This window comes from Perognathus longimembris, chromosome 3 (assembly GCF_023159225.1).
Source record: "Perognathus longimembris pacificus isolate PPM17 chromosome 3, ASM2315922v1, whole genome shotgun sequence".
Lineage (NCBI taxonomy): Eukaryota > Metazoa > Chordata > Mammalia > Rodentia > Heteromyidae > Perognathus > Perognathus longimembris.
Window position 1 is genome coordinate 61,280,764 of NC_063163.1, and position 23,813 is coordinate 61,304,576.

The 23,813-nt window shown below is 42.1% G+C and overlaps 1 protein-coding gene across 2 annotated transcripts in view; it reads right to left on the minus strand.

Moving 5' to 3' along the window:
• Sgcg (sarcoglycan gamma) overlaps nt 1–22,767 on the minus strand; it is a 39,746-nt gene extending 16,979 nt beyond the window's left edge. Inside the window, exons 1-4 of one of the 2 annotated variants that reach the window (XM_048340841.1) lie at nt 22,590–22,767; nt 12,906–13,100; nt 3,784–3,885; nt 42–129 (exon numbers count right to left, since the gene is read on the minus strand). In XM_048340841.1, the coding sequence (XP_048196798.1) occupies nt 42–129; nt 3,784–3,885; nt 12,906–13,100 (385 nt within the window). In that variant the 5' untranslated portion in view covers nt 22,590–22,767. Of the gene's footprint in view, nt 1–41; nt 130–3,783; nt 3,886–12,905; nt 13,101–18,062; nt 18,142–22,589 lie in introns of those variants that run through there. The other variant, XM_048340842.1, reaches the window with a different exon arrangement.
• Nucleotides 22,768–23,813: the final 1,046 nt, after the last annotated feature.

The window sequence follows — 23,813 nt, forward strand, 5'->3', positions numbered from 1 at the left end:
CTGGTGCCTGCAAATGCTGTAAGGAAATAAATGGGACTTACCCACTTTTAATCTACCTGTGACCTCCCCTTCTGAGTTGCGTGCATTGACTGTAACGTTCTGAGTTGACTGTAGAAGCAAAGACGAGTCCTATGAAAAGATTTATACAATTAGTAAATGAAGGTAACCAAATTCTAATGAATGATTTTTCTTTTTCCAAGGAATACAAATGCTCTTGCTATTGTAATCAAAATAATTTTGAAATTGTTACTATAAAGGTGATGTACAGAGAGGTTACAGTTACATAAGTCAAGTTAAAGAGTACATTTCTTTTTGGATAGTGCCACCTCTTTCCTTGCCCTTTCTCAATCAAAGTAATTTTGATTGAAACATTGGATTAAGACATATTTTAAGATACCATGCTATTTATTTTCACAATTCAAAAGCTTCCCTCAAAATTTCAAAAAAGCAAGATACAGAAAGACACATTCCACATAATCTCACTCCCTGTCTTGTTAAAAGCATAGTGAAGATGAGCTAGGTGCTGGTAGCTCACGCCTGTAATCCTAGCTGCTCAAGAGACTGAGATCTGAGGATCTAGGGTCAAGGACAGCCCTGATAGGCAAGTCTATGACACTCTCATCCTCAAAGAACCACCAAAAAGCCACAAGTGTTATTGTGGCTTAAGTAACAGAGTGCTAATCTTGGGCCATAAAGCCCAGGAATAAAGCCATGCCCTGAGTTCCAGCTCCAGTAGTGGTACCATAAAAAAAAAGAAAGAAAAAGCATAAGTGAAAGTCTGATAAAACATAACTAAATGTTATTATGAATACCTGAGTGTTATATATCATGATCTAGTCACTGATTTCAAACATTGGGACATTCTACCAGTCAGAACAGACAACACAGCTCTGGGGAAAAAAATCAGGGGTAAGTTTTAATATTTGAATTTTGAATTCATGTCTGACTTTCCTTGATCAAGAAAAGTTTGTGCTTATTTTCCATCCCATCCCAGTGAATTTAAGTGTATGACCTACAGGGCTCATAGAACCAGACTCCTACTTCTCACTCTACATATATTCCAGGACATGTGTGGGTACCTACTACCAAGGAGACAATCATAGAAGAGATGTGATAGAGAAGCCCTGATCTCCTTGGAGTGTGGTCCTCTCTAGGCTCTCCCCTTTGTGGTCGGTGTAGATTTGTAAGACTTGCTGCATCTTCTTGCGATTGTAACTGAGTTTATGGTTGTTTGGGGGGCTTATTTTTTTTTAAGACATCTATTTGCTTTGTATCCCACTTTTTTGTATGTGTGCCAGTCCTGAGGCTTGAACATAGGGCTTAGATGCTCTCTCTGAGCTTTTGTGCTCACTGCTAGCACTTTACCATTTGAGCCACAGCTCCACTTCTTGCTTTTTTGGTGGTTAATTAGAGGTGAGTGTCTCACGGACTTTCCTTCTAGGGCTGGCTTTGAACCATGATCCTCAGATGTCAGCCTCCTGAGTAACTGGGATTACAGGCACCTAGCTGCCCACATTTTAAAAATTAGCATCAATTAATTAATTGTACAATAGGGTTTCACTCTGACATGTCCATATATAGAAATAGTGTACCTTGATCATTCAATTACCCCTCCATCACTCTCCTTCATCCTTCTCATCTCCTTCTCAACCAGGCTCAACAAGCTTCATTGTTCCATTTTGGCACATGTACATAAAAGTATCTGGACTAGCCTTGCATGGTGGCTCACACCTATAATCCTAGCTACTCAGGAGACTGAGATTTGAGGATCCAGGGTTCAAAGCCAGCCCAGGGAGGAAAATCTGTGAGACATTTACCTCCAATTAATCACCCCCAAAAGCCAGAGTGGAGCAGTGGTTCAAAGTGGTAGAGCCCTATCCTTGAGCAAAAGAGTTCAGGGGTAGAGCCCAGGCTAAGTTCAAGCCCTAGCGTGCGCGCAAACACACACACACACACACACACACACACACACACACATTTTGACTATATTTGCCCTTCTGCAGCCTCTCTATTCATCCTCTTCCTTTCCACTAGTACCAACATTCTGTTATAGGAACTGTTTTACCTCCTGTCATTGTGTGTGTGTGTGTGTGTGTGTGTGTGTGTGTGTGCTTATTGTTCAAAGGGGTTTTGCCATGGTATTTCCCACATGCATGTAGAAATCCATTGAACCCAGTATTAGCACTCCTTCCCAAGTTAGATAAAATATACTCAGACATTTGTGGCTCAAGTGGTAGAGCACTAGCCTTGAACAAAAATGCTCAAGGACAGTGCTTTCTCTGTCTCTGCTGTCCCCCATTTTGAACAGCTTTAGGATGTTGTGCTGCTGATGAATATGTCTTTTTGACTCTCCTAGGGCAGCTGCAGAGCCCCGGTGGGAAGGAGATACTGAAACAGCTGGATTTGATGGTATCTGTAATTTAGACCGTCATGTGGAGACAGAAATCTTTATTAATATATGGAAGGAAAATTAAGGGTGTATTCTTTAAATGATCAGTAAGTTAGAATTGTAGGAAGCTTTAAACTTTTTTTGAGGTGGAGTAAATTCCATTTATCAATAATCTAGCAAAATGTTTCTGTAGACTATGAAGTTCATAGCATCATATAAGGAAAAAGAGTGTGACAAAAGATTGCTTTTGTTTTTATTTTATCCTTGGCTAACCTTTTAATAAGTTTCATGAAGAGAAATAAAGAAAAACTTGATTTACTTTTATTATCTCTCTATCTGTCTGTCTATCTAGATATCTACCTATCTAGATATCTATCTTTTGCTAGCATTGGGGCTTGAATTCTGGGCCTTAAGCTCTCATTTAATGCTGGTGCTCTACCTCTTGAGCCACACCTCTACTCTGGCTTTGTGCTGGTGAATTGGAAATATGAGTCTCTTGACTTTGTATTCAGATTTCAACCTCCTGAGTATCTAGGATTAGAGGTATGGCCACTGTGACCCAGCTCAGATAACCAAGCTTTATATAAGGAATATTTGGACATGTATTCTCTCTAAAAATATCCTCTGGATAATACTGGTCATCAGTGCTTAAACCTGGTTTGTTCTTCATAAAGCACAAATTTAAACCTCTTATGATTTTCTTTTTTTTTTAGGAGGTTTTATTCCCCTGGAATATTATTTTTTAAGTTTTTATTATAAAACTGATATACATAGAGGTTACAGTTTCATACGTTAGGCATTGGATACATTTCTTGTACTGTTTGTTACCTTGTCCCTTATACCCCCCTCCCTCCCCCCTTTCCCTCCCCGCCCCGGAGGTGTTCAGTTCACTTACACCAAACATTTTTGCAAGTATTGCTTTTGTAGTTGTTTCTCTTTTTTTTACCCTGTGTCTCTCAAATTTGGTATTCCCTTTGAATTTCCTACTTCCAATACCCATAAACACTGTTTCCAATATACTCAGATAAGATTACAGCGATAGTGTAGGTACAACCACAGGAAGGTGATACAAGAACATCATCAATAATAGAAGCTACAGATAAACATAGGATGTTGAAAGTAGTTACAACTGTGATATAACAATTGTTTCCACAACATGGATTTCATTTCTCTTAGCATCATCTTATGTGTTCATAAGGGTATAGCTATTGGGCCTTGTGATACTCTGTTATGAATTACCTTAACCTGTACTAATTATTCCCAATAAGGGAGACCATAGAGTCCATGTTTCTTTGGGTCTGGCTCACTTCACTTAGTATAATTTTTTCCAAGTCCTTCCATTTCCTTACAAATGGGGCAATGTCACAAATTTAAACCTCTTATGATTTTCTTACCACTCTGGAGTGTATTTCTTTGGCATACAGTGGGAATAAAAATTCAGATTCCCCTTCTAAGCGAAGTCCATCACTTCTTACATGCAAGTGGCCCATTCCTACCTGGGAAAAACACAAGACGATGTGAAATTCACTGCTTTCTTGTTCATATCTCTTAATACTAATTTAAATCACACACATCTGCTGACAGATTTACTTCCAGGTTAAAAAAATTATCCTAAATGCTTTATTTGAAACTTCAGGTATTTTTTTATTATTAATTATTTAATTCGTAAAACCTTTTACAGTTACAAAAAACTGTTTAGGAATACAAGATTAAAAGAACCATTTTGCAATAAACATTCAAGGCCCCAGGGCCACATAAATGAATACAGAACTTTGTTATTAGTATGTTTAAAAATGTCTTTGTGAGGTATGGAGATTTGGACTAAGGGCCTCACGCTTGCTGGCTTGGTGCTCTGCCACTTGAGTCACACCCTCAGGCCCTTTCTGCTGGTTATTTTGGAGATGGAATTTTCTGTCCTGGCTGGCCTTGAACTGTGTAATCCTTCAGGTCTTAGTCTCCTGAGTAGCTAGGATTCCAGACATGAGCCACATGCTATTAGTTCTATTTTTGGTATTGTAAAATAAAGATATACTAAAGTAGATTCTTGTAACACATACTACTCTAAGTTTTAACACAAGTATAATTTTTGTAACCACAAATGCAATTAGGCTGTAGAACAATTTTGTTACTTCCCTAAACAACACCATAATTATCTCCTTAAAGCTTTCAATAGATCTTCTAAATTCACTCTGTTCATGATGTCATATGTTTGAACCAGAGACTTTAAATGAGAAACACCTCAGGAGGATGGAGAGCTGTGTTTAAGGCGCTGATCTTCGGGATGGGACAGTCATGAAGGATGGTGACCAGACAGCAGATAAAAGTCAGGTCTGATGTCTATGATTGCGGGCATTGTCCGCTCCATTCCTTTCTCATTCTTAGCAACATGTAATGTTGGGTTTCTTCCTTCTTCAAAGACTAGGCTTCTCTGCCAGCTCCTGCTTCTCTACAGTCACTGAAATCCACAAATAGACAAGCTGGGCACTGGTGGCTCACGCCTGCAATCCTAGATACTCAGGAGGCTGAGATCTGAGGATTGAGATGCAAAGCCAGCCTGGGTAGACAAATCTCAAATTAACCAGCAAAAAGCTGGAAAGAGAGGTGTGGCATAAGTAGTAGAGTGTCAATCTTGAGCAAAAAAGCAAAACAAGAGCAAGAAACCTTGAGTTGAAGCCCCAGTGTTTAACCTTTTATGCTCTGATTGCACACAAAAACATGCGCACACACACACACACACACACACACACACACACACACACACACACACCTGCAGATAGGAGGGCCAGCTGTAATCTTAAACTGTTCTTGTTTATTTATTTGTGTGCGAACACATGTGTGTGTACAATCAGAGCATAATGGATTTAATATGATCCTAATCAAAGTCAAGATTCTGACTCACGCTGATTCCTCAGCTAACATTCTTTCCACTGACTAAAATAACTCTTTTAAAAAAAGAATGAAACTTGAAGGCAATGAGATGTGGTTGCTGTATAACTTTCAGATGTTATCTTCATTCTGACTGGTGAGAAAAATGCCCAAGGCCATCAATATAACCCATAAGCAGCATTGTATGGCTGGCTTGTATATTTGCCTAAGACAGGCAAACTGTGATCTTTTTCATTAAAATTTTTTTTAATTTCAAAGGTGATGTACAAAGAGGTTACAGTTGCATAAGTCAGGTGTTGAGGACATTTCTTTTTGAACAGTGTCCAGCTGTTGTAAGGGCTCTCACAGCTGCCCCAGGAATGGGAGGCATTGGGGGAAGCAGAGGGTTATCCTTGCCTCCCTCTCCCCCAGGGCCTGTGGTGGACAGGACTCAGCCTGCCCAGTCAGAATGAGGTTTAACCACTCCCTGAGAAAAGTTCTACTGAAAGGGGAAGCTGAAGGCACAAGTGGGGACCAAAAGTTAAAATCATAGCACTGTTTATACCTTTACGCATTGGCAATAATAGGACCCCTGTTACGAATATAAATGAACCCCGAGTAGCTCTTCTCCTTTCCTCTCCCCTTTTCTTCCTCTCCCTTCCTCTCTGAACACACACACACACACACACACACACACACACACACACACCTTCTCCCCTCTCCTTCCCTCCCTCCCTCCCTCCCTCCCTCCCTCCCTCCCTTCCCCCTCCCTTCTTTCCTTCCTCCTCCCTCTCCTTCTCCTGACTTTCTCCCTCCCTCCCTCCCTCTGTCCCTTCCTCTTCCTCTTCCTCTTCCTCTCCTTCCTTCCTTCCTTCCTTCCTTCCTTCCTTCCTTCCTTCCTTCCTTCCTTCCTTCCCTCCCTCCCTCCTCCCTCCTCCCTCCCTCCCTCCCTCCCTCCCTCCCTCCCTCCCTCCCTCCCTCCCTGACACTGGACCGTTGAGTCACACCTCTTGGATTTTTGGTGCTTAACTGAAGATAAGAATCTTCAGGAGGCTGAGATCTGAGGATTAAAGTTCAAAGCCAGGCTAGGCAAGAAAGTTCATGAGACTCTTATCTCCAATAAACTACTCACAAGAAATCCAGAGAGGTGGCACCCTGGCTCAAGTGGTAGAGCTCTAGCCTTGAGCCAAAGAAGCTCAGGGACAGCACCCAGGCCCAGAGTTCAAGCCCCAGGACCAGCAAATGACAACAAAAAAATGTTCTAGACTTTCTCACCCAGGCTGGCTTCGAACCGTAACCCTCAGATCTCAGCCTCTTGAGAAGTTAGGGTTACAGGCATGAGCCACTTATGCCCAAACACACTCAGTCTTTTTTTTTTTTAATACTTTGTCTTCTTAACAAGAAATTGCAATAAGCCAGTTCATGATTCTATTGTCTGTGACCTCATTTTCTATTCCACTCTGAGAAATCTATAAATCAAAAATTTCAATTTGGGTTTTAGACAGGTGAGCACTGATAGAATGTAATACCTTTTAGAAAGACATAAATAACTTGGAAAAGGTGCCAAGATACTGGCTAACAATGCCACACTGTCATATTTTTTTTTCTCATAATCACAGCTTCTATGTGTGTGGGAAATAAATAGCGAGGAGAGGCAGGAAGTATAAGGTGCACATGTCAGACATTAACTGCTGACAGCGTCTGGGCTTTGGCAAAGGCAGGGGTAGAGGAGAAAGGGAGGGCAGGAGGAGGGGAGGGGAGGGACAGGGGAGGATGAGCTTGTTCTCACCTCCAGCACCTACTCATCCATCAGACCAATGGCAAAATATTGCAAACAGAATCAAGGAAGAAATCAGAGTCTGGTTCTCAGGCTCTGCTAGATTTTATCTGGCTACCTTCCCTCCCTACATTATTGCTTTCTGAGATACGAGTGTACATCGTGTGTCTTTTCTAATCAGTTTTATTAGACAGTAGCCTTTAATTGAAGATAGCCTAACTACCGGCCCAAGGGCCATGGCCTCCAGATGTGACAGTGGCAGCTGGTGTTAGCTCTCAAGGATGAAGGGAGGCTAAGTAGCTGATGAATGAAAGTGTCTTGAAATATGCAAATTAACCAGGTGCTGGTGGCTCTCACCAGTAATCCCAGCTGCTCAGGGGCTGAGCTCTGAGGATCAAGGCTCAAATCAGTCCTGGTAGGAAAGTCCCTGAGAGTCTTATCTCCAATTAACCACTAAAAAGCCAGAAGAGACTCAAGTGGTAGAGTATCAGCTTTCAGTGGAAAAAGCTATGACACAGGGCCAAGACCTTGAATTTAAGCCCCAGCACTGCCTCCCCCTCCCCACAAAAGCTACAATGAAATACAGTAGGCATCCCATTTCTATTTTTCACATAATAAGATGTATTTTTCTAAAAGAATTAAAGTTCCTACTTAGTCATGCAAAACTGATACATTGTAGCACATATTTTCATAGGAATGATTGTGGTTTTGGCTCAGTTTGTCTCACATTCAACACAGGAGCAAAGATTGACATAGAGAAATAGAATTCCAACAGTTTGACATGCCACCTATCCTTTTATTCAATAATCTTATAAAGTGTATTCCTGTTCAATCCTGCTAGTAAGACTGCTAGTGCTGTGTGTGTGTGTGTGTGTGTGTGTGTGTGTGTGTGTGTTAACATTGCTAATTGTACAAAGCTCCTCTCCTCCTTCCCCTCTCACTGGGCAGGGTCAGCTTGTCTCAGCTCAGATGACTGAGACTGTCGAGAAACATTGCCCCTGGCACAGCCAAGGGAAGGATGTGATAGTAGATGGAGCATGGGAGCTTTGCTGCTATCTCTTGCCTAGAGTTTAAACTTCAGATGCCCCCAAATCAGAACCAGACTTCTCTGGTTAAATATCTCTGGGCCTCTGGTGGTTGAATACACAGCACCAGATCTGACTAAACTACTGTCAGTTTCCTGTTGTTTCTCCAATTATTTAAAACCTACCAGCATCCAACAATATGAAGATCAACACTTCAAGTATTCCCCTACTAATAGATCATCAGAAATATAGATCTTTAGCTAAACATATTTAGAAACTTTTTAGAATTGTTCTTTTTTGTTTTTTAAATTTCTTTTATTTTAATTGTTATTTTATATAGGTGATGTACAGAGGGGTTACAGTTAAGAGGGGGTCCAGTTAAGAGTATATTTCTTTCCTTTTGGACAATGTCACTCCTTCCCTTGCTCTTTTCCAGTTTTTCCCTCCGTCACCACCCACAAGTTGTATAGTTCGTTTTTAACATAGTGTCTAGTGAGTACCACTGCTGCAATCATTCACCCTTTGTCCCTCCATTTGTTCTGTTTTTTTTTCATCGTTGTTGTTTGTGTTGGCAATATCTGAGAGAAGACAAACATTTCTTTTGCAAATGTACTAATCTTGTATCCTTTTTCTATAGTGGGCAACAAATGGAAAACAATTTAAAGCAAAGCACATTTCTTATCTCAGTAAGTAAGGCTTATTTCAGCATAGCTTAGCTGGATCTTCTACTTTAAGGTCTTTCCCTGATTGTCAGCCAGTGTTATCTTCTGGAACCCCAGGCTCTAGGTTTCTATTTACATCTGCAAAACAGTCTTCATGATGTAAGTGTAATCTAATTGGAGGAGGACTTCCTATCACTTTCAGCTTCTATTGGTGGAAAGCAAAACTCAAGTCCCGCCTACCCTCAAGGGACAGGGCTACAGAAGATACAACCCCCCAGTCGGTGGAGTTTAGCATTCTGCCTGCCACTGACCTAAACAAGGCGGTTTTAGAGATAAAATCAAGATGTTTAAAAGCAAGACAGTTTAGTACTATAAAGGCAATTTAGAGATTATAATCAAATTGTGTTTGTAAGATGGTCTAGATTACAATGAAGTCAATATGCAATATTATATTTGTACTTCCATTCCCTCCCACTCTCTCTCCCTCTTTCTCTTCCTCCTTCCCTCCCTTCCATTCTCTCTCCTTCCTTCCTCCTTCCCGTCCTTTTGCGTTCTTTCTTTTCCTTTCTCCTGTCTTCCTTCTCTTTCCCTCCCCTTCCTTCCTTTCCCTTTCCCTCTCTTCTCTCCCACCCCCTCTCTTCCTGACTCCTATGTAGCCCAGGCTGACTTGGATCTCATGATCCTCCCTTAATCTCCCCAGTGATGGGATTACAGGTGTGCCCCCAACACACTTGGCTTTCTATTCCAGTCTTCATATGGATTTTAAACATTATTTTTCCTCTAGATTTGAGAGTTTATAAAGCAGTAGGGGGAGAATTTAGCAAGTGTCATTACAAAGAAGATAGTGCAATGATAGTACAATGGCCTTCCATGGCTGAAGTAAGTGCCTCAGAGAGTCTGCAGTACTTGCATACCTGGTTTCGTTTTGGGTTGAGGTTTTCAAATCTACATCAAATGATTATTTAATCAGAGGATGGAAAAGAAGCCATTGAGATGACATCTAATACCATTTTCTCCAGCGACACATGAATGATCACCAAGTACTTAATGACAAAACATTTATCCAAGGAAAAGTCTGTAGACACTGTCTGCTACTGCTTCACTTTCTTGTCAGAACAAAGATTCTTAAAGGGACGGTTCTCTGTGGGGGTGTATCTAACTGCTACTTTGTGCAAGAAACAAACATTTCAGCTTGCTTTGAAGGATAAATTAGCCTGGAGTTTGTTTTTGTTTTTGGTGCAATCTTGAGGCTTGAAGTTGGGGCCTGGGCAACTGTCCTTTAGCTTTTTTGCTCAGGGCTAGTACTTTTGAGCCACACTTTCACTTCTAGTTTTTTTGGTGGTTAATTGAAGGCTGGCTTTGGATCTCTATCTTTAGATCTTATCTGCCTGAGTAGCTAGGATTTCAGGTGTGAGCCACCAGCACCAGGCTGAACATGTTTTTATTTATTATTGTTGTTATTATTTTTTTGCCTTCTCAGAGGGCAATGGTACCTATACCTATTAACCCATTTCATTTCATTACTATAGTAAATGACAGCAAGATACTCCTCCCCACTGAAGTATTTAATAGAATTACAAACCTAATTATAGTATTCAGTAATACTGCTGTAATTCTGCTTCAGTTGTTTCTATTCATTTTTCCCAAATAAAAGTGCTCCCCAAATTAAAATTTCAAGGTCAACATCGTTAGCTTAGAATCATTAGTGCTAATTTGATAATGTTACATTCATTAAATGCAATAGAGAACTTTATGTGTAAGCAAATGTCAATAACTGTAAAGTTTAAAAAATTCATCATTAAAAATTAGAGATGCTGGGCTGGGAATGTGGTTTAGTGGTAGAGTGCTTGCTTAGCATGCATGAAGCTCTGGGTTCGATTCCTCAGAACCACATAAACAGAAACAGCTAGAAGTAGTGCTGTGGTTCAAGAGATATTGTGGTAGCTTTGAGCACAGAGGCTCAGCGACAGTGCCCAGGTCCTGCGTTCAAGCCTCAGGACTGGCAAAAAAAATCAGAGATACTTCAGAAAGCATGATATTGTACCATTTGTAAGGAAATGGAAAGGGTTGGAAAAAGCTTATATTACATGAAGCAAGCCAAACCCAAAGAAACACAGGCTGCATGGTTTCCCTCATTTACAGTAGCTAGACTGTGTCTATCAATCTATAAGGAAACACACCAGGTGATAGGCAAGTGGCCACAAATGAATGAGCTCAAATAGTCTAATTCTTTAGAAAGACTAAATCAAAGCTCAAGGTAAGTGACAGGAAATGGGTACTTGCAAAAGAGAGGTTGGAGCCCAGAGGAGAGGGGCAGAAGGATGAATTGGGGAAGAGGAAGAATGAGGTAAGAATTCATTGTCTATATCACAGAATTGAGAAAAATAAGGGGAAGGGGAGGTCAAAGGGGGGGGGGGTGGAAATGTTGAAGGGGTGTCGCAGAGCTAAATGAATTGCATGCAAAAACTGCTTTGTTAAATGGAAAAAAATTCAATACATAATCTGAAAATTAAGGAAAGTGAGGGAAGGGGTGAGTTGGGCCGGGTGGGTGAGAAAGTTGAAAAGGGGGGAACTTTGATCAAGATGCGCTGTATTCATAAGCTTCTTTGCTGAATGGCAACTCCTTTGTACAAGTGGTAGGGTGCCAGTCTTGAGCAAAAAAATTAAAGGACAGCACCCAGGGTTTGAGTTCAAGCCCCAGTACTGGCACAAAAACAACAAAGACAAATTTAAAAAATTGTAATGCAAGCCTGGCATCTGTGACTTGCATCTGATTTTGCCCTGCATGGTTGAATACCTTATTGGTGGTTTGCTTTAGTATTTTCTACAGTGAAATAGTAAAGCATGATGAAATTAAGAAGAGTGAGTGAAATAATTAGTACGTCATTTCTATGCTGCCAGGGATCAAAGCAGAGAAAGTCATGGTGGACTGTGCTAATTTGGAAAATTATGGGTTTTCCCTACAGCCTTACCAATGCCCAGGACAGGAATAGTCTGTTATATAGAATCTGGGTGGACAATTACATACTAGTTGGTCCATGATCAAAGTTTTATCACTCCCTGCAGATGTCCCAATGCAACACTTAACTTTACCATTCCACAATCAAAGCTCTGCAGAAATTTCTATTATGGTTACAACAATTCCTCAGTGTGCCTGTATTTCAAGAAGGGACATAGGGGCTGGGAATATGGCCTAGTGGCAAGAGTGCTTGCCTCATATACATGAAGCCCTAGGTTTGATTCCTCAGCACCACGTATATAGAAAATGGCTAGAAGTGGCGCTGTGGCTCAAGTGGTAGAGTGCTAGCCTTGAGCAAAAAGAAGCCAGGGACAGTGCCCAGACCCTGAATTCAAGCCCCAGGACTGGCAAAAAAAAAAAAAAAGAGAGAGAGAGACATAGACTTATATACAAATAAGAACAACAACAACAATAAAACATTTCCATTCTTTGCGATAAATACCCAGAAATGGTCTTGCTGGGTCATAGGGTTATTCAATGGTGAATTTTAGAAGAACCCCCCTTCTACCAGGCCCTAGTGGATCACCCCTGTAATCCTAGCTACTCAGCAGGCTGAGCTCTGAAGGTGGTGGTTCAGAGCCAATCTGGGGAGATAAATTCGAGACACTCTTATCTCCAATTACCCAGAACAAAAGCCAGGAGTGAGGCTGTGTCTCAAATAGCAATCGAGTGAAAAAGCTAAGAAAGAGCACCCAGGTTCTGAGTTCAAGCCCCTGTCCTCCCTTGCCCCACAAAAGTTTTGGTTGTAGACCAACTGTGGTGGCACATGCCTATAATTCTAGCATCCAGGAAACTGAGGCAGGAAGAGAATGAGTTAGTACATTAAAATAAACATCCAGCTAGGTAGTGGCTTATGCCTATTCTCTTAGCTATTCAGGAAGCTGAGATCGGAGGATCACAGTTCACAGCTAGTCCAGGCAGAACAGTCTGTTCTATTTCCAATTAATAACCCAAAAGCCTCAAGTGGAGCTGTGGCTCAAGTGAGAGAGCATTAGTTTTGAGCAACAAAGCACAGGGACAATGCCCAGGCCCTGATTTCAAGACCTAGGATGGGGCACCAAAAAAAAAAAAAAAAGCAAAGAAAAATCTATCACTATAGTGCAGATGTGGTGACTGAGAACTGAGCAGGCTTGGGGGGGGCGGGGGGGGGAGGGAGGATCATACTTACTGGAGAGAACCACATCACTTTAAGAATCCAAATTGTAAGGGCTAAATTCACAACAAGGATGATGAGTAGGAGAAGAACGAAGAGGTAGAGGCAGCGCTTTCTCCAGCCATAAATGCCAATGTTGTAGACACACTGGCTCTCTGGCCTCTCCACGTGGGTGCCCTCTGTCGCTGTCAGATACTGTTCTCGCACCATCTGTCAGGGGTAGGAAGGGAGGAGACAGAGATGACAGGAACATGTAATATAGATTTGCTCAAAACCTAGAATTTGATCATTTTTACCCTATGTGTAAATCTCCAAAGCTTAAGAAGTATTAAAAATTTTTTCTTCCAAATTTTAAGAAAGAACGAAGCTGGGCACTAGGTGGCGCACACCTGTAATCCTAGCTGTGCAGGAGGCTGAGATCTGAGGATTGCAGTTCAAAGCCATCCAGGGCAGGAAATGTCCAGCAGACTCTTTTCCACAATGAACCACTAAGAAGCTGGAAGTGGAGCTCAAGTGTTAGAGAATCAAGCCTGAGGGAAAAAAGGCTTAGGGCCAGCACTCAGCCCCTGAGTTCAAGACCCATTAATGGCACAAGAATAAAGGAAGGAAAGGAAAGGAAAGGAAAGGAAAGGAAAGGAAAGGAAAGGAAAGGAAAGGAAAGGAAAGGAAAGGAAAGGAAAGGAGGAAGGGAGGAAGGGAGAGAGGGAGGGAGGGAGGGAGGGAGGAAGGATGGAAGGAGAAAGAAGAAAGAAAGAAAAGGGACTTACTTTGAAGCATTCCACTAGGTTTCAATTGCAGGAAGATAATCTCTAATTTAAAATATTTTAGATATGACAAATTCATTTGAAATTCAGGAGTCATACTTGCAAATTTTCATAAAAAACTATGCACACATGAATGTACATGGCCTTTAAAGTTCTGCAGGTTTGAATTTTAAGTTGAAGCATCAACTTACCCAAATCTTAAGATGGAGTCGGAGGAAAATCAAATGCATACACATATTATATATATGTGTGTGTGTGTGTGTGTGTATACACACATATAATTACTTATATATACATATACACAAATAATTTATATATGTGCATATATACACGTACATGTATACACATATGTACGTACATACCTGCCTACATGTATAATACATATCTATGTACATATGCATGTGTGCACGTAAATGTGTGTTTGGTATACATATGTATGTGTGGGAATGTATGTACATAATTACTTTTTTTGTTCCAGTCCTGGGGTTTGAATCCAGGTCCTCTAGATCTCTCTTGTTTTTTTTGCTCACGGCTGGCATGCTACCACGTGAGTTCTGGCTTTTCATTGGTTAATTAGAGCTAAGAGTCTCATGAACTTCCTGCCCAGGCTGGCTTTGAACTGAGAGCTTCAAATCTCAGCCTCTTGAGTAGCTAGAATTTGTACCTCCACTTTCTGTGAGCCAGCACCTCATATTCCATGTGCCCTCCCTTGTTTTACTCAGTCTTCCTAACTGTTTAAGCCTGAGTCCCTAGCTTCATCCTGGAGTGTTCTATTTTTCCTTAACCCCACCTCAGTAAGTTTTTGTTTTTCTTTTTTGTGCTGGTCCTAGGGCTTGAACTCAGGGCCTGGGCTTTGTCCCTGAGCTGCTTTCGCTCAAGGCTAGCACTCTACCACTTGAGCCGCAGTGTCACTTTTTGCTTTGAAAAATAGTTTAACAGTTAAAAAAAATAATTTAATAGAGACAAAAGTGTAAGGTCCACCCAGGAGGGCTCCATGCAGATGCCCCCAACTGGTTGTCTCCACCCAGTTCCTGGGTAACCAGCACCCCTAGGCAGGGCAGGGGTGTGTGTGTGGGGTGTGGGGGGGTATGGGGATGGTGGTTGAGGGGGAGAGGGCGTGGTGGGTGTTGCCCCTTCTCTCCACCCATGCATCATCTCAGCCACAGGCCAGCAATTTGCTACTAAACTTTCTCTCCTGCCTGAATACCGCGTTGTGTTCTCCTTTATTGGCTACCTACTTTAAAAACCTAAACACATCTCATGGACTTTCCTTCTCAGGCTGGCCTCAAACTGTAATCCTCAGAGCTCAATCTACTGAGAGGCTAGAACGACATTCAGGACCACTGGCACCCAGCAACTTTTACTGACATGTTCCATGCTCAGTTTCTGATCTGCAAACTGCTGCCCAGTTTATTGATATTGGACAAGTTTAAGCCACCAAAACTCTCATCACTAATAAGTCTAGCATCATTCCACCACCCTGCCTCCTGTCCCCCTGAAATGCATTGAATCCACACAGGATTCAATTACAGCTAGGTGACTATAGAAGCATGGCTGTCATGGGTTCTACACACAGCAAGGATGAGTATTTGTTGAACAAGCAAGCAGAGGGGGAAATAGGGTTTAGCTGTGTGCTACTACAGTGAGAGATGAGCTCATGACAGAAAAATAGGCACATGAACAAAAGAGGGAAGAGAGTTTAGCAAGTGGGTCAAGGCAAAGCCGAAGGAGGTAGTTACACATGTCCAGGGGGCATGGCTTGGGGGGAGGGAGAAGGTTAGTGCTTGTGCTGCTGAATGAAAACTGTCTAGGGGGCTGGGAATATGGCCTAGTGGTACAGTGCTAGCCTTGAGCCAAAAGAAGCCAGAGACAATGCTCAGGCCCTGAGTTCAAGCCCCAGGACTGGCAAAAAAAAAAAAGAACAAAAAAAAGAACAAAAACAAAATTGCCTAGGTCAGTAGCCCTGAGAACGAATGGGGAACCTTGTACTTCCACTTTCTTAGGAATGTTCACAAAACAGCTTGCTTCCACATGGAACTGTAGCAGTCATTCTCAACAGATTTTTTTTCTTTTTTAAACTGCCTCACTGTTGGCACCAAAGCTCCTATCCCTGGGAAATGAGCACTGATATTTAGGGTGACAGAGAATGGGGTGGGGAACGGGAGGAGGTGATCACCATAAATGTGTGACCCCAAGCATAGTCATGATAAGAAAAGTTGAACAGCAGATACACTGAGAGATATTTGTTAACAAATACAGAACATATATACTTTTTTCCTTTAATTTGATGCTAGTACGGGGATTTAAACTCAGGGCCTTCTTTCCTTGCGTGGCATTTTTGCTCAAGGCTGGGGGTCTACCACTTGCACCACACTTTCACTTCTAGCTTTTTGCTGGTTAGTTGGATACAGAGTCTTACGGACTTTTCTGTTCAGTCTGGTTTTGAATCATGATATTCAGATCTCAGCCTCCTTTGAGAAGCTAGAATGACGGCTGTGAGCCACTAGCACCCAGTGAAAACTGAATGCACTCCTAAAGTAGAAATAATTTCAACAGAGAAAAAAAACCCATACAAAAATATACATATTTTGGTCATTATTATTGTTATTATTATAGTAGTACTGATGTTAGAATTCAGACCATTGTGTGTGTCAGGCTAGCATACTAACCACTGAGCAATGCCCAAACCCTTCCACTAATTAATTAACTAATTAACTTATAACTAATAATCTTGTTGTGGTCCTAGGGCTTGCATTCAGGGCCTGGATACTGTCCCTGAGCATTTTTGCTTAAGGCTACCACTCGCTCTACCAACTAAACTACAGCTCCATTTCCAGCTTTTTGGTGGTTAGAGTTAAGAGTCGCACAAACATTCTTGCCTGGACTGGTTTTGAACTGCAATTGTCTGATCTCGGCCTCCTGAGTGAGTACCTAGGATTACAGATGTGAACTACTATAACTTGACCCTTGCATACATTTTGAGCAAGAATAGGCATGCACATTAAAGAAAAAGAAATGGCTGATCAGCATGGCAAAGTAGTTTGTCTTCACCACGAAGCAGAGAAATACAAGTTAACATGGACCTAAGGTGGGTTTTTGTTTTGTTCTGTTTGCAGATTAAAGGAAATATTAAAAAACCAATATTGTCAAAGCATTTGAAAGCTGGATTTCCAATAATCCTAGCTATTCAAGATGCTGAGATTTGAGAATCATGCTTCAAAGGCAGTGGGTACAGGGAAGTCCTTGAGTCTTTTTATCTCAAATTCTAAATGCTCATCAACTAACCACCAAAACGTCTGGAAGCTTGTGTGGCTCAAGTGGAAGAGCACCAGCCTTGAGGGGTGGAGGAAGCTAAGGGACAGTGCTCAGGGTCTGAGTTCAAGTCCAAGCACTGGCACAGAAAAAAAAAAAACTACCATGAAAGGAAAGTTTCTAATAACGTGGCTGTAGTCTGGAAGTTGCCTTATCTGCATCCTGTGGACACAGAAGTCCCATGGAAATATATAGGCAGTCTCATAGATGATGGTGAATGCCATGGCTGGTTATTTTGGCTTGGGAGGGGATTTGTGTGGAAAGAGGAGGGTGGAGAAGGGGAAGAAGTAGTGGTGGATGAATAGGTTACAAAGAGCTCTCTGGGTCTTCTTGTCTTTTCGTTAGCAACTCTAACTAGTTAGTACACCACCCCAAATACAGGGTAGGGCCATTTCTCTTGTGTGCATATGATATTTATTTAGAAAGAAAGACAATTTAGAAGTCTTAGAGTCCAAACAAAGAATAAAGTTGCCAGTCACCTTTTTCTTTTTTTAAATCATCTTTTGATTTTTAGAGTAAAGCTAAAATTCGCAGGCAAACCAATTACAATGCTGCCTCCATTAAAAAACCTCACCCCTGGTTGGTCTACTAGGTCAAAACAATATTCAAGTAAATTTTAACTCTGAAAGAATATCCACATAAGCCAAGCACTGGTGGCTCACGCCTGTAATCCTAGCTACTCAGGAGACTGAGATCTGAGGTTCAAGGGTTGAAGTCGGCTCAAGGCAGACTGAGACTCTTATCTCCAATTAACTAGCACAAGCCTGGAATTGCAGGTGTGGTTCAAGTGGTAGAGTGCCAGCCATGAACAATAAAGCTAAACAAGACTAGAAGGCCCTCAGTACCTCTCCCCCCCATTCACATAAAATTAAGGACAAACTGTAAGAAAAGTAAGTTGTTTAACTGAATTTATCAACTAAGCCTAGCTTACTTTCAGCTGCAATAGTCTGAGGGAAAGCTAAAGCAAGAAGAAATTCCTAAGGTAAACATAATTAAGGTCCTTCTCAATGTATATCTGCAATTTTCTGGGTCCCTGGACAATTTATTAAAAATATTTCAGAGAGTTTAAGTTTAGGAATCACTTTCATTTCTTTACCTTTTCTTTGTTGTTCAAAAGGATGACTTGATATGATTTTCAAATATCTCCTCTGTTGGGTGCTAATGGCTCATGCTTGAAATCCATGCTACTCAGGAGGCTGAGATTTGAGGACTGCAGATCAAAACCAGACCAGGTAGGAAAGTCTATGAGACTTTTATCTCTAATTAGCCACCAAAAAGCTGAAAGTAGAGCTATGATTCAAGTGGACGAGCACCAGCCTTGAGCAAAAAAGCTAAGATACAGTGCCTAGGCCCTGAGTTCAAGCCCTAGTACCAATACACACACACACACACACACACACACACACACACACACACACACACACTGACCAGCTGGGCACTGGTGGCTCATGCCTGTAATCCTAGCGATTCAAAAGGCTGAGATCTGAGAATCATGGTTGAAAGTCAGCTTGGGCAGAAATGTCCATGATACTCTTATCTCCAGTTAACCACCAAAAAATCAGGAGTGGAATTGTGGTTTAAGTGGTAGAGCACTAGCACAAAAGCTCAGGGACAGCACCCAAGCCCTACATTCAAGCCTCAGGGCTAGCGTGCGTGCACGTGCGTGCGCACACACACACACACATTGCCCACACATACACATTCCAGTGTTTTCTGGTTTGTTCCCCCGACATTGACATTTGGCAAGATTGTCTGCCATTTTCATTGAGATCTAACGTGTTTCAAGAAAGGAACGTTTTCATGTGAAGACCCATCAGTCATTTGATTTTGTTTCCTTCTTAAGTCCACTCTCAGAGCCACTCAACCGCTCAGAATGCTGGGGAGTTTTCTATTTGTGTCCTGGCAGGCACAGGCCTTTCTTAGCAGCCAGCTGCCCGGGGGCGGGGCTTGACAAGCTCCCAGCTAGACCACTTGCCCCCACCTGCTGTCTGCTGCCCTTTTAGGGCTTGGTCCATGGTGCCTTCTTAGAAGCAGGTTAGAAAACCCCAACTTTCTCTTTCTGAGGTCCTGCCCTCACTTCCCACATCTTGCTGAAGTTGACAAAGACAGTTATTTCCTAAGAACTCAGAAACGTTCTAATGCCTTCGATGGGACTTTCCCCCATCACAAACAAGGAAAGCAAGCCACATAGGAATGAAGTCACAGATGCAGGAGTGTGTGTGTGTGTGTGTGTGTGTGTGTGTGTGTGTGTGTGCCAGGCTTGAACTCAGAGCCTGGGCACTGTCCCTGAACTTTTTGGCTCAAGACTAGCACTCTTTCACTTGAGCCACAGCTCCACTTCCAGCTTTTTGCTAGTTAATTGGAGATAGGAGTCTTATGAACTTTTCTGCTGGGGCTGGCTTCAAACCAGGATCCTTAGGTCTCAGCCTCCTGATAACTAGAATTATAGGAGTGAGACACCAGTGCCATCCTTGGTGTGGGATCTTAAGCTAGCATAGCTGAAGTTTCACCCTGCCTCTTTAGCAGTGTTATTATACTTCTCACTGTTGCTTCCCAATTAAAATGATCCTGAAGGTGAAACTGGTTCACATCCACTGTTCTTCCACTGACCCTAATCCATTCTCCATGGCAACTGCCATGCTGGCTCTAAACAAGAAGCAGGAACCCACTGCTCTTCTGCCTTAAATGTCTAAGCCTCTGGTCCTAAATAGCTCCCTATGGCTGTAGCAGAAGCACAGAAGCCTTTGGGTATAGGCGATCCCTTCTGGAACCCCCTCACCAGACTCCTTCATCCACATCCTCAAATGTCATCAGTGGTGACACATCTGGGGAATTTTGGAAATGGCTGGAGATACTGTAAAGCAACAAAGTACTAAATCTATCCCTTGTACTCATTTCCCCCATGAAACGACAGAAAAACACTGAAAATTTAAGTGGACGTGGGAGTCTCCAGGCCAGTGCAGTGGGGATGAACTGTGAAGTTCTCATGGGAACACTATATAAACTATCTGCTGGTCTGCCTAGAGAAGAATAAAGGCCACAGAAGCCGGGTGGCTCACCCCTGTCATCCTAGCTCTCAGGAGAATGAGATCTGAAGATCGCAGTTCAAAGCCAGCTCAGGCAGGGAAGTCTGTGGGAACTCTCGTCTCCAATGAGCCAGCAAAAAAGCCGAAAGTAGAGATGTGGCTCAAGTGGTAGGGTGCCAGCCTTGAGCACAAAAGCAAAGGGACAGAGCCTAGGCCTTGAGTTCAAGCCCTAGGACTGGCACACACCCAGAGACACATACACACACAGACAGATGGGCACAAACACACACACACATACGCACACATACAGAGAGACACATAGACACAGACACAGACAGACAGACAGACAGACAGACACAAAGAATATAGATAGCAGCTGAGGAGACTGAGCCTGAGAGGAAAGAGGATGGAGCAGGACATTTGGTGTGGGTGGAGGCAGGTTCTGGAGGAATGGGACATCCTTAGGATGCTGAAGTGCTTCTCTCCCGGTAGGAACACGCAGGTATAGTGGGTGTGACTGAGAAGCTGTAAGATCCATGCTGGCAGGCCATGGGGGGCAGGGGTGGGTGCACGAGGTGGGAAGAGTGAGTGGCAGCCCCTTCCCCACCAAATACAGCACATCCAGGAAATGGGACACAGCTACCCATTTCCAATTTTTCATTCTCCAGCTAATAGCAGTTTGGCTTAATGAAACAGAAAGTATATATATATATATATATATATATATGTATATATACACACATATATAATTACTTTCACATTCTTGCTTGGCTACCTTTTTTCTCAAGTCTGGCACACTACTCGCTGAGCCTCAGCTCCACTTCTGGCTTTTTCCCCCCTAGTTAATTGGAGGTAAGAGTTTCATAGATTTTACCATCTAGGCTGGCTTTGAACCTCAATTCTCAGATCTCTGTTTCCTAAGTAGCTAGGATTATAGGTGTGAGACACCCACCCCCAGTTTAAGTAAGTATTTTTTTTAAATAGGGCAAATGGAACAACTTTATTTTCAGTATTATATTTGCAAGCCCAGTTGGCATCATTTGGGAATTAGATTTGTCTAGCTTTGAAAGATCTTGAGTAAATGTTAGAGCTTACAAAACGAGCCTCAAGTTAAACTCTTCATTTTCAAAGTCTGTCGGGGGGTCTCCAGTGTACTTGGATATTAACTGTTTCCCAGAAAAGAAGCAAAACGTGAATGCACAAAAATGTATATTAAAGTATATCTTATAATTATTTTTGTACTAGCTATGACTACATCCTGTGGGCAAATTGTTCCACCCTTGAGTTTTATTTTCCTATTGTTTTAAGAGCATGGTTTCCAATTGTCCCCTGTAGTAAAACCAAAGCCAGAGCTTTCCATTTTGGTATGGGGAGATGGGGAGACATCAGTGCCTCTTCCATTTATTGGATTTTAGTTTGCATTTTTCTTCTGTTTATGGTTTTCTTTCTGGTGCTGGTCCAGGGCCTGGGAACTGTCCCTGGGCTTTTCTTGGCCAAGACTGGCACTGTACCACTTTTTTAAGCCACAGTTCCACTCCCAGTTTATTGGTGGTTAACTGGAGACAGTAGTCTCCTGGACTTTCCTGCTTGAGCTGGTTTTGTACTGTGATCCTCAGATCTCAGCCTCCTGAGTTGCTAGAATTACAGGTGTGAGCCACCAGTGCCTGGCTTTGTTTAGTTTTTGATACATATGTTGAGCAACATCTAATTCCCCGTTCTCAGATATTTGGAAGAAAGATGTTCATCACTCTTTTAGTTCAAGAATCATAAGAGACAGCTTGGGGGCTGGTGCCTTGTGCCTGTAAGCCTCAGTCCTCAGGAGGCAGAGATCTGAGGAACATGGTTCAGCGCCAACAGGGCAGGAAAATTCATGAAACTCTTATTTCCAATTTGGCTCCAAATAACTGAAAGTGGAGATATGGCTCAAGTGGTGCAATGCCAGCTTTGAGTGCAAAAGCTAAGGGACAGTGCCCAGGTCCTGAGTTCAAGCCCTAGCATACACACACACACACACACACACACACACACACACATACATACACGAGAGAGAAGAGAGAGAGAGAGAGAGAGAGAGAGAGAGAGAGAGAGAGAGAGAGAGAGAGAGAGAGAATCATGAAGAAGCCAGGGTAACAGTTTTTGTTTTGCCATTATAAGATACCTCCACTTTGTTTTCCTTCATGGCTCTTTACAAAACTATTAAGAAAATCTGAAGCAAATCTAATTCTGTCACAGAAACTTAAGAGTAGAATTAGAAGAAGGTAATCTTAAAGAGATTAGATTTGGTCTACATTGACTAACATGAGCAATTGAATGTCTGAGGATGCAGTAAGGATACCAGCTGAAAATATTAGAAATAATGATTGTGTTAAGATACACAGGCAAGCTAATTAGTGGTGGAAACAACCTATGATGAGAAATTAACTGTATCTTGTTCATAATTAATAGAATTGTTTTGAGATGATGTCTTCAACATTGGGTTAAATTTATTAACTAGGATGCCATCTATGAAGAAAAATATATCAAGTAGCCTTATCATGGTTTGATTTCTAAATTAAAAATTTAATTCTATCAAATCCAAAGTAAAACTAATGACTTACCTTGGAACTTGGGCCAAGCGTTGAGTTGAGGGAAGCTACAATTGGCCCGAGCTCTGTCCAGGACAGAAGGCTGGGGCCATTTCCGTTGCTTAGAGGGTGAACGATCTGAGCTTCACCTCGTATGGCTGCAAGAGAAGGTTCTGGCTGTTTGGCCCTGTCTCACATTTCATCTCCTCCTATTAGCAACAGGCATGTCTAATTTTACTCCAGTGACATAAACACTTTAAATGATTTGGGAAGCCAACACTGGCCTGCACATCTCTGTGAGCCTAAACAACTCAAACGAAAAAGCCCAAACCATTCTTACAAAACCCACATTCCAGCAGCATTTAAACTCTAAGTCATGACTATCTTATGAAATTACAACTTGCTAAAATAAACTTTTACCTTATTTGAATAACAAGAAACTTCAGAGACTAGTTTCTGTGAATTCTAACCTTGAGGAAACTCATGAACAATCACTTCTAATTAACGTGGGACATTATGAGTATTATATATACTATAATCACCCTAAGGAACTTTAAGTTAAATATAACAGTGGCTCATTAACAATAACTTTTCTCAAGCTTCTTTTTCAGTGAAAACCAACAAAAAATAGAAATCCTAATATTTAAGGGGAAATTAAAAAAAATAGGTGTGTGTGTGTGTGTGTGTGTGTGTGTGTGTGTGTGTGTGTGTACTGGGACTTGAGCTCAGGGCCTGGGTGCTGTCGCTTAGCTTTTTTTTTGCCAGTCTTGGGGCTTGGACTCAGGGCCTGAGCACTGTCCCTGGCTTCTTTTTTGCTCAAGGCTAGCACTCTGCCACTTGAGCCACAGCGCCACTTCTGGCCATTTTCTGTATATGTGGTGCTGGGGAATTGAACCCAGGGCCTCATGTATAGGAGGCAAGCACTCTTGCCACTAGGCCATATCCCCAGCCCCAGTCGCTTAGCATTTTTGCTCAAGGCTGGTGCTCTACCACTTGAGCCACACTTCTACTTTCAGCTTTTTAGTGGTTAACTGGAGATAAGAATCTCATGGCGGGCTGGGGATATGGCCTAGTGGCAAGAGTGCTTGCCTCGTATACATGAGGCCCTGGGTTCAATTCCCCAGCACCACATATACAGAAAATTGCCAGAAGTGGCACTGTGGCTCAAGTGGCAGAGTGCTAGCCTTGAGCAAAAAGAAGCCAGGGACAGTGTTCAGGCCCTGAGTCCAAGCCCCAGGACTGGTCAAAAAAAAAAAA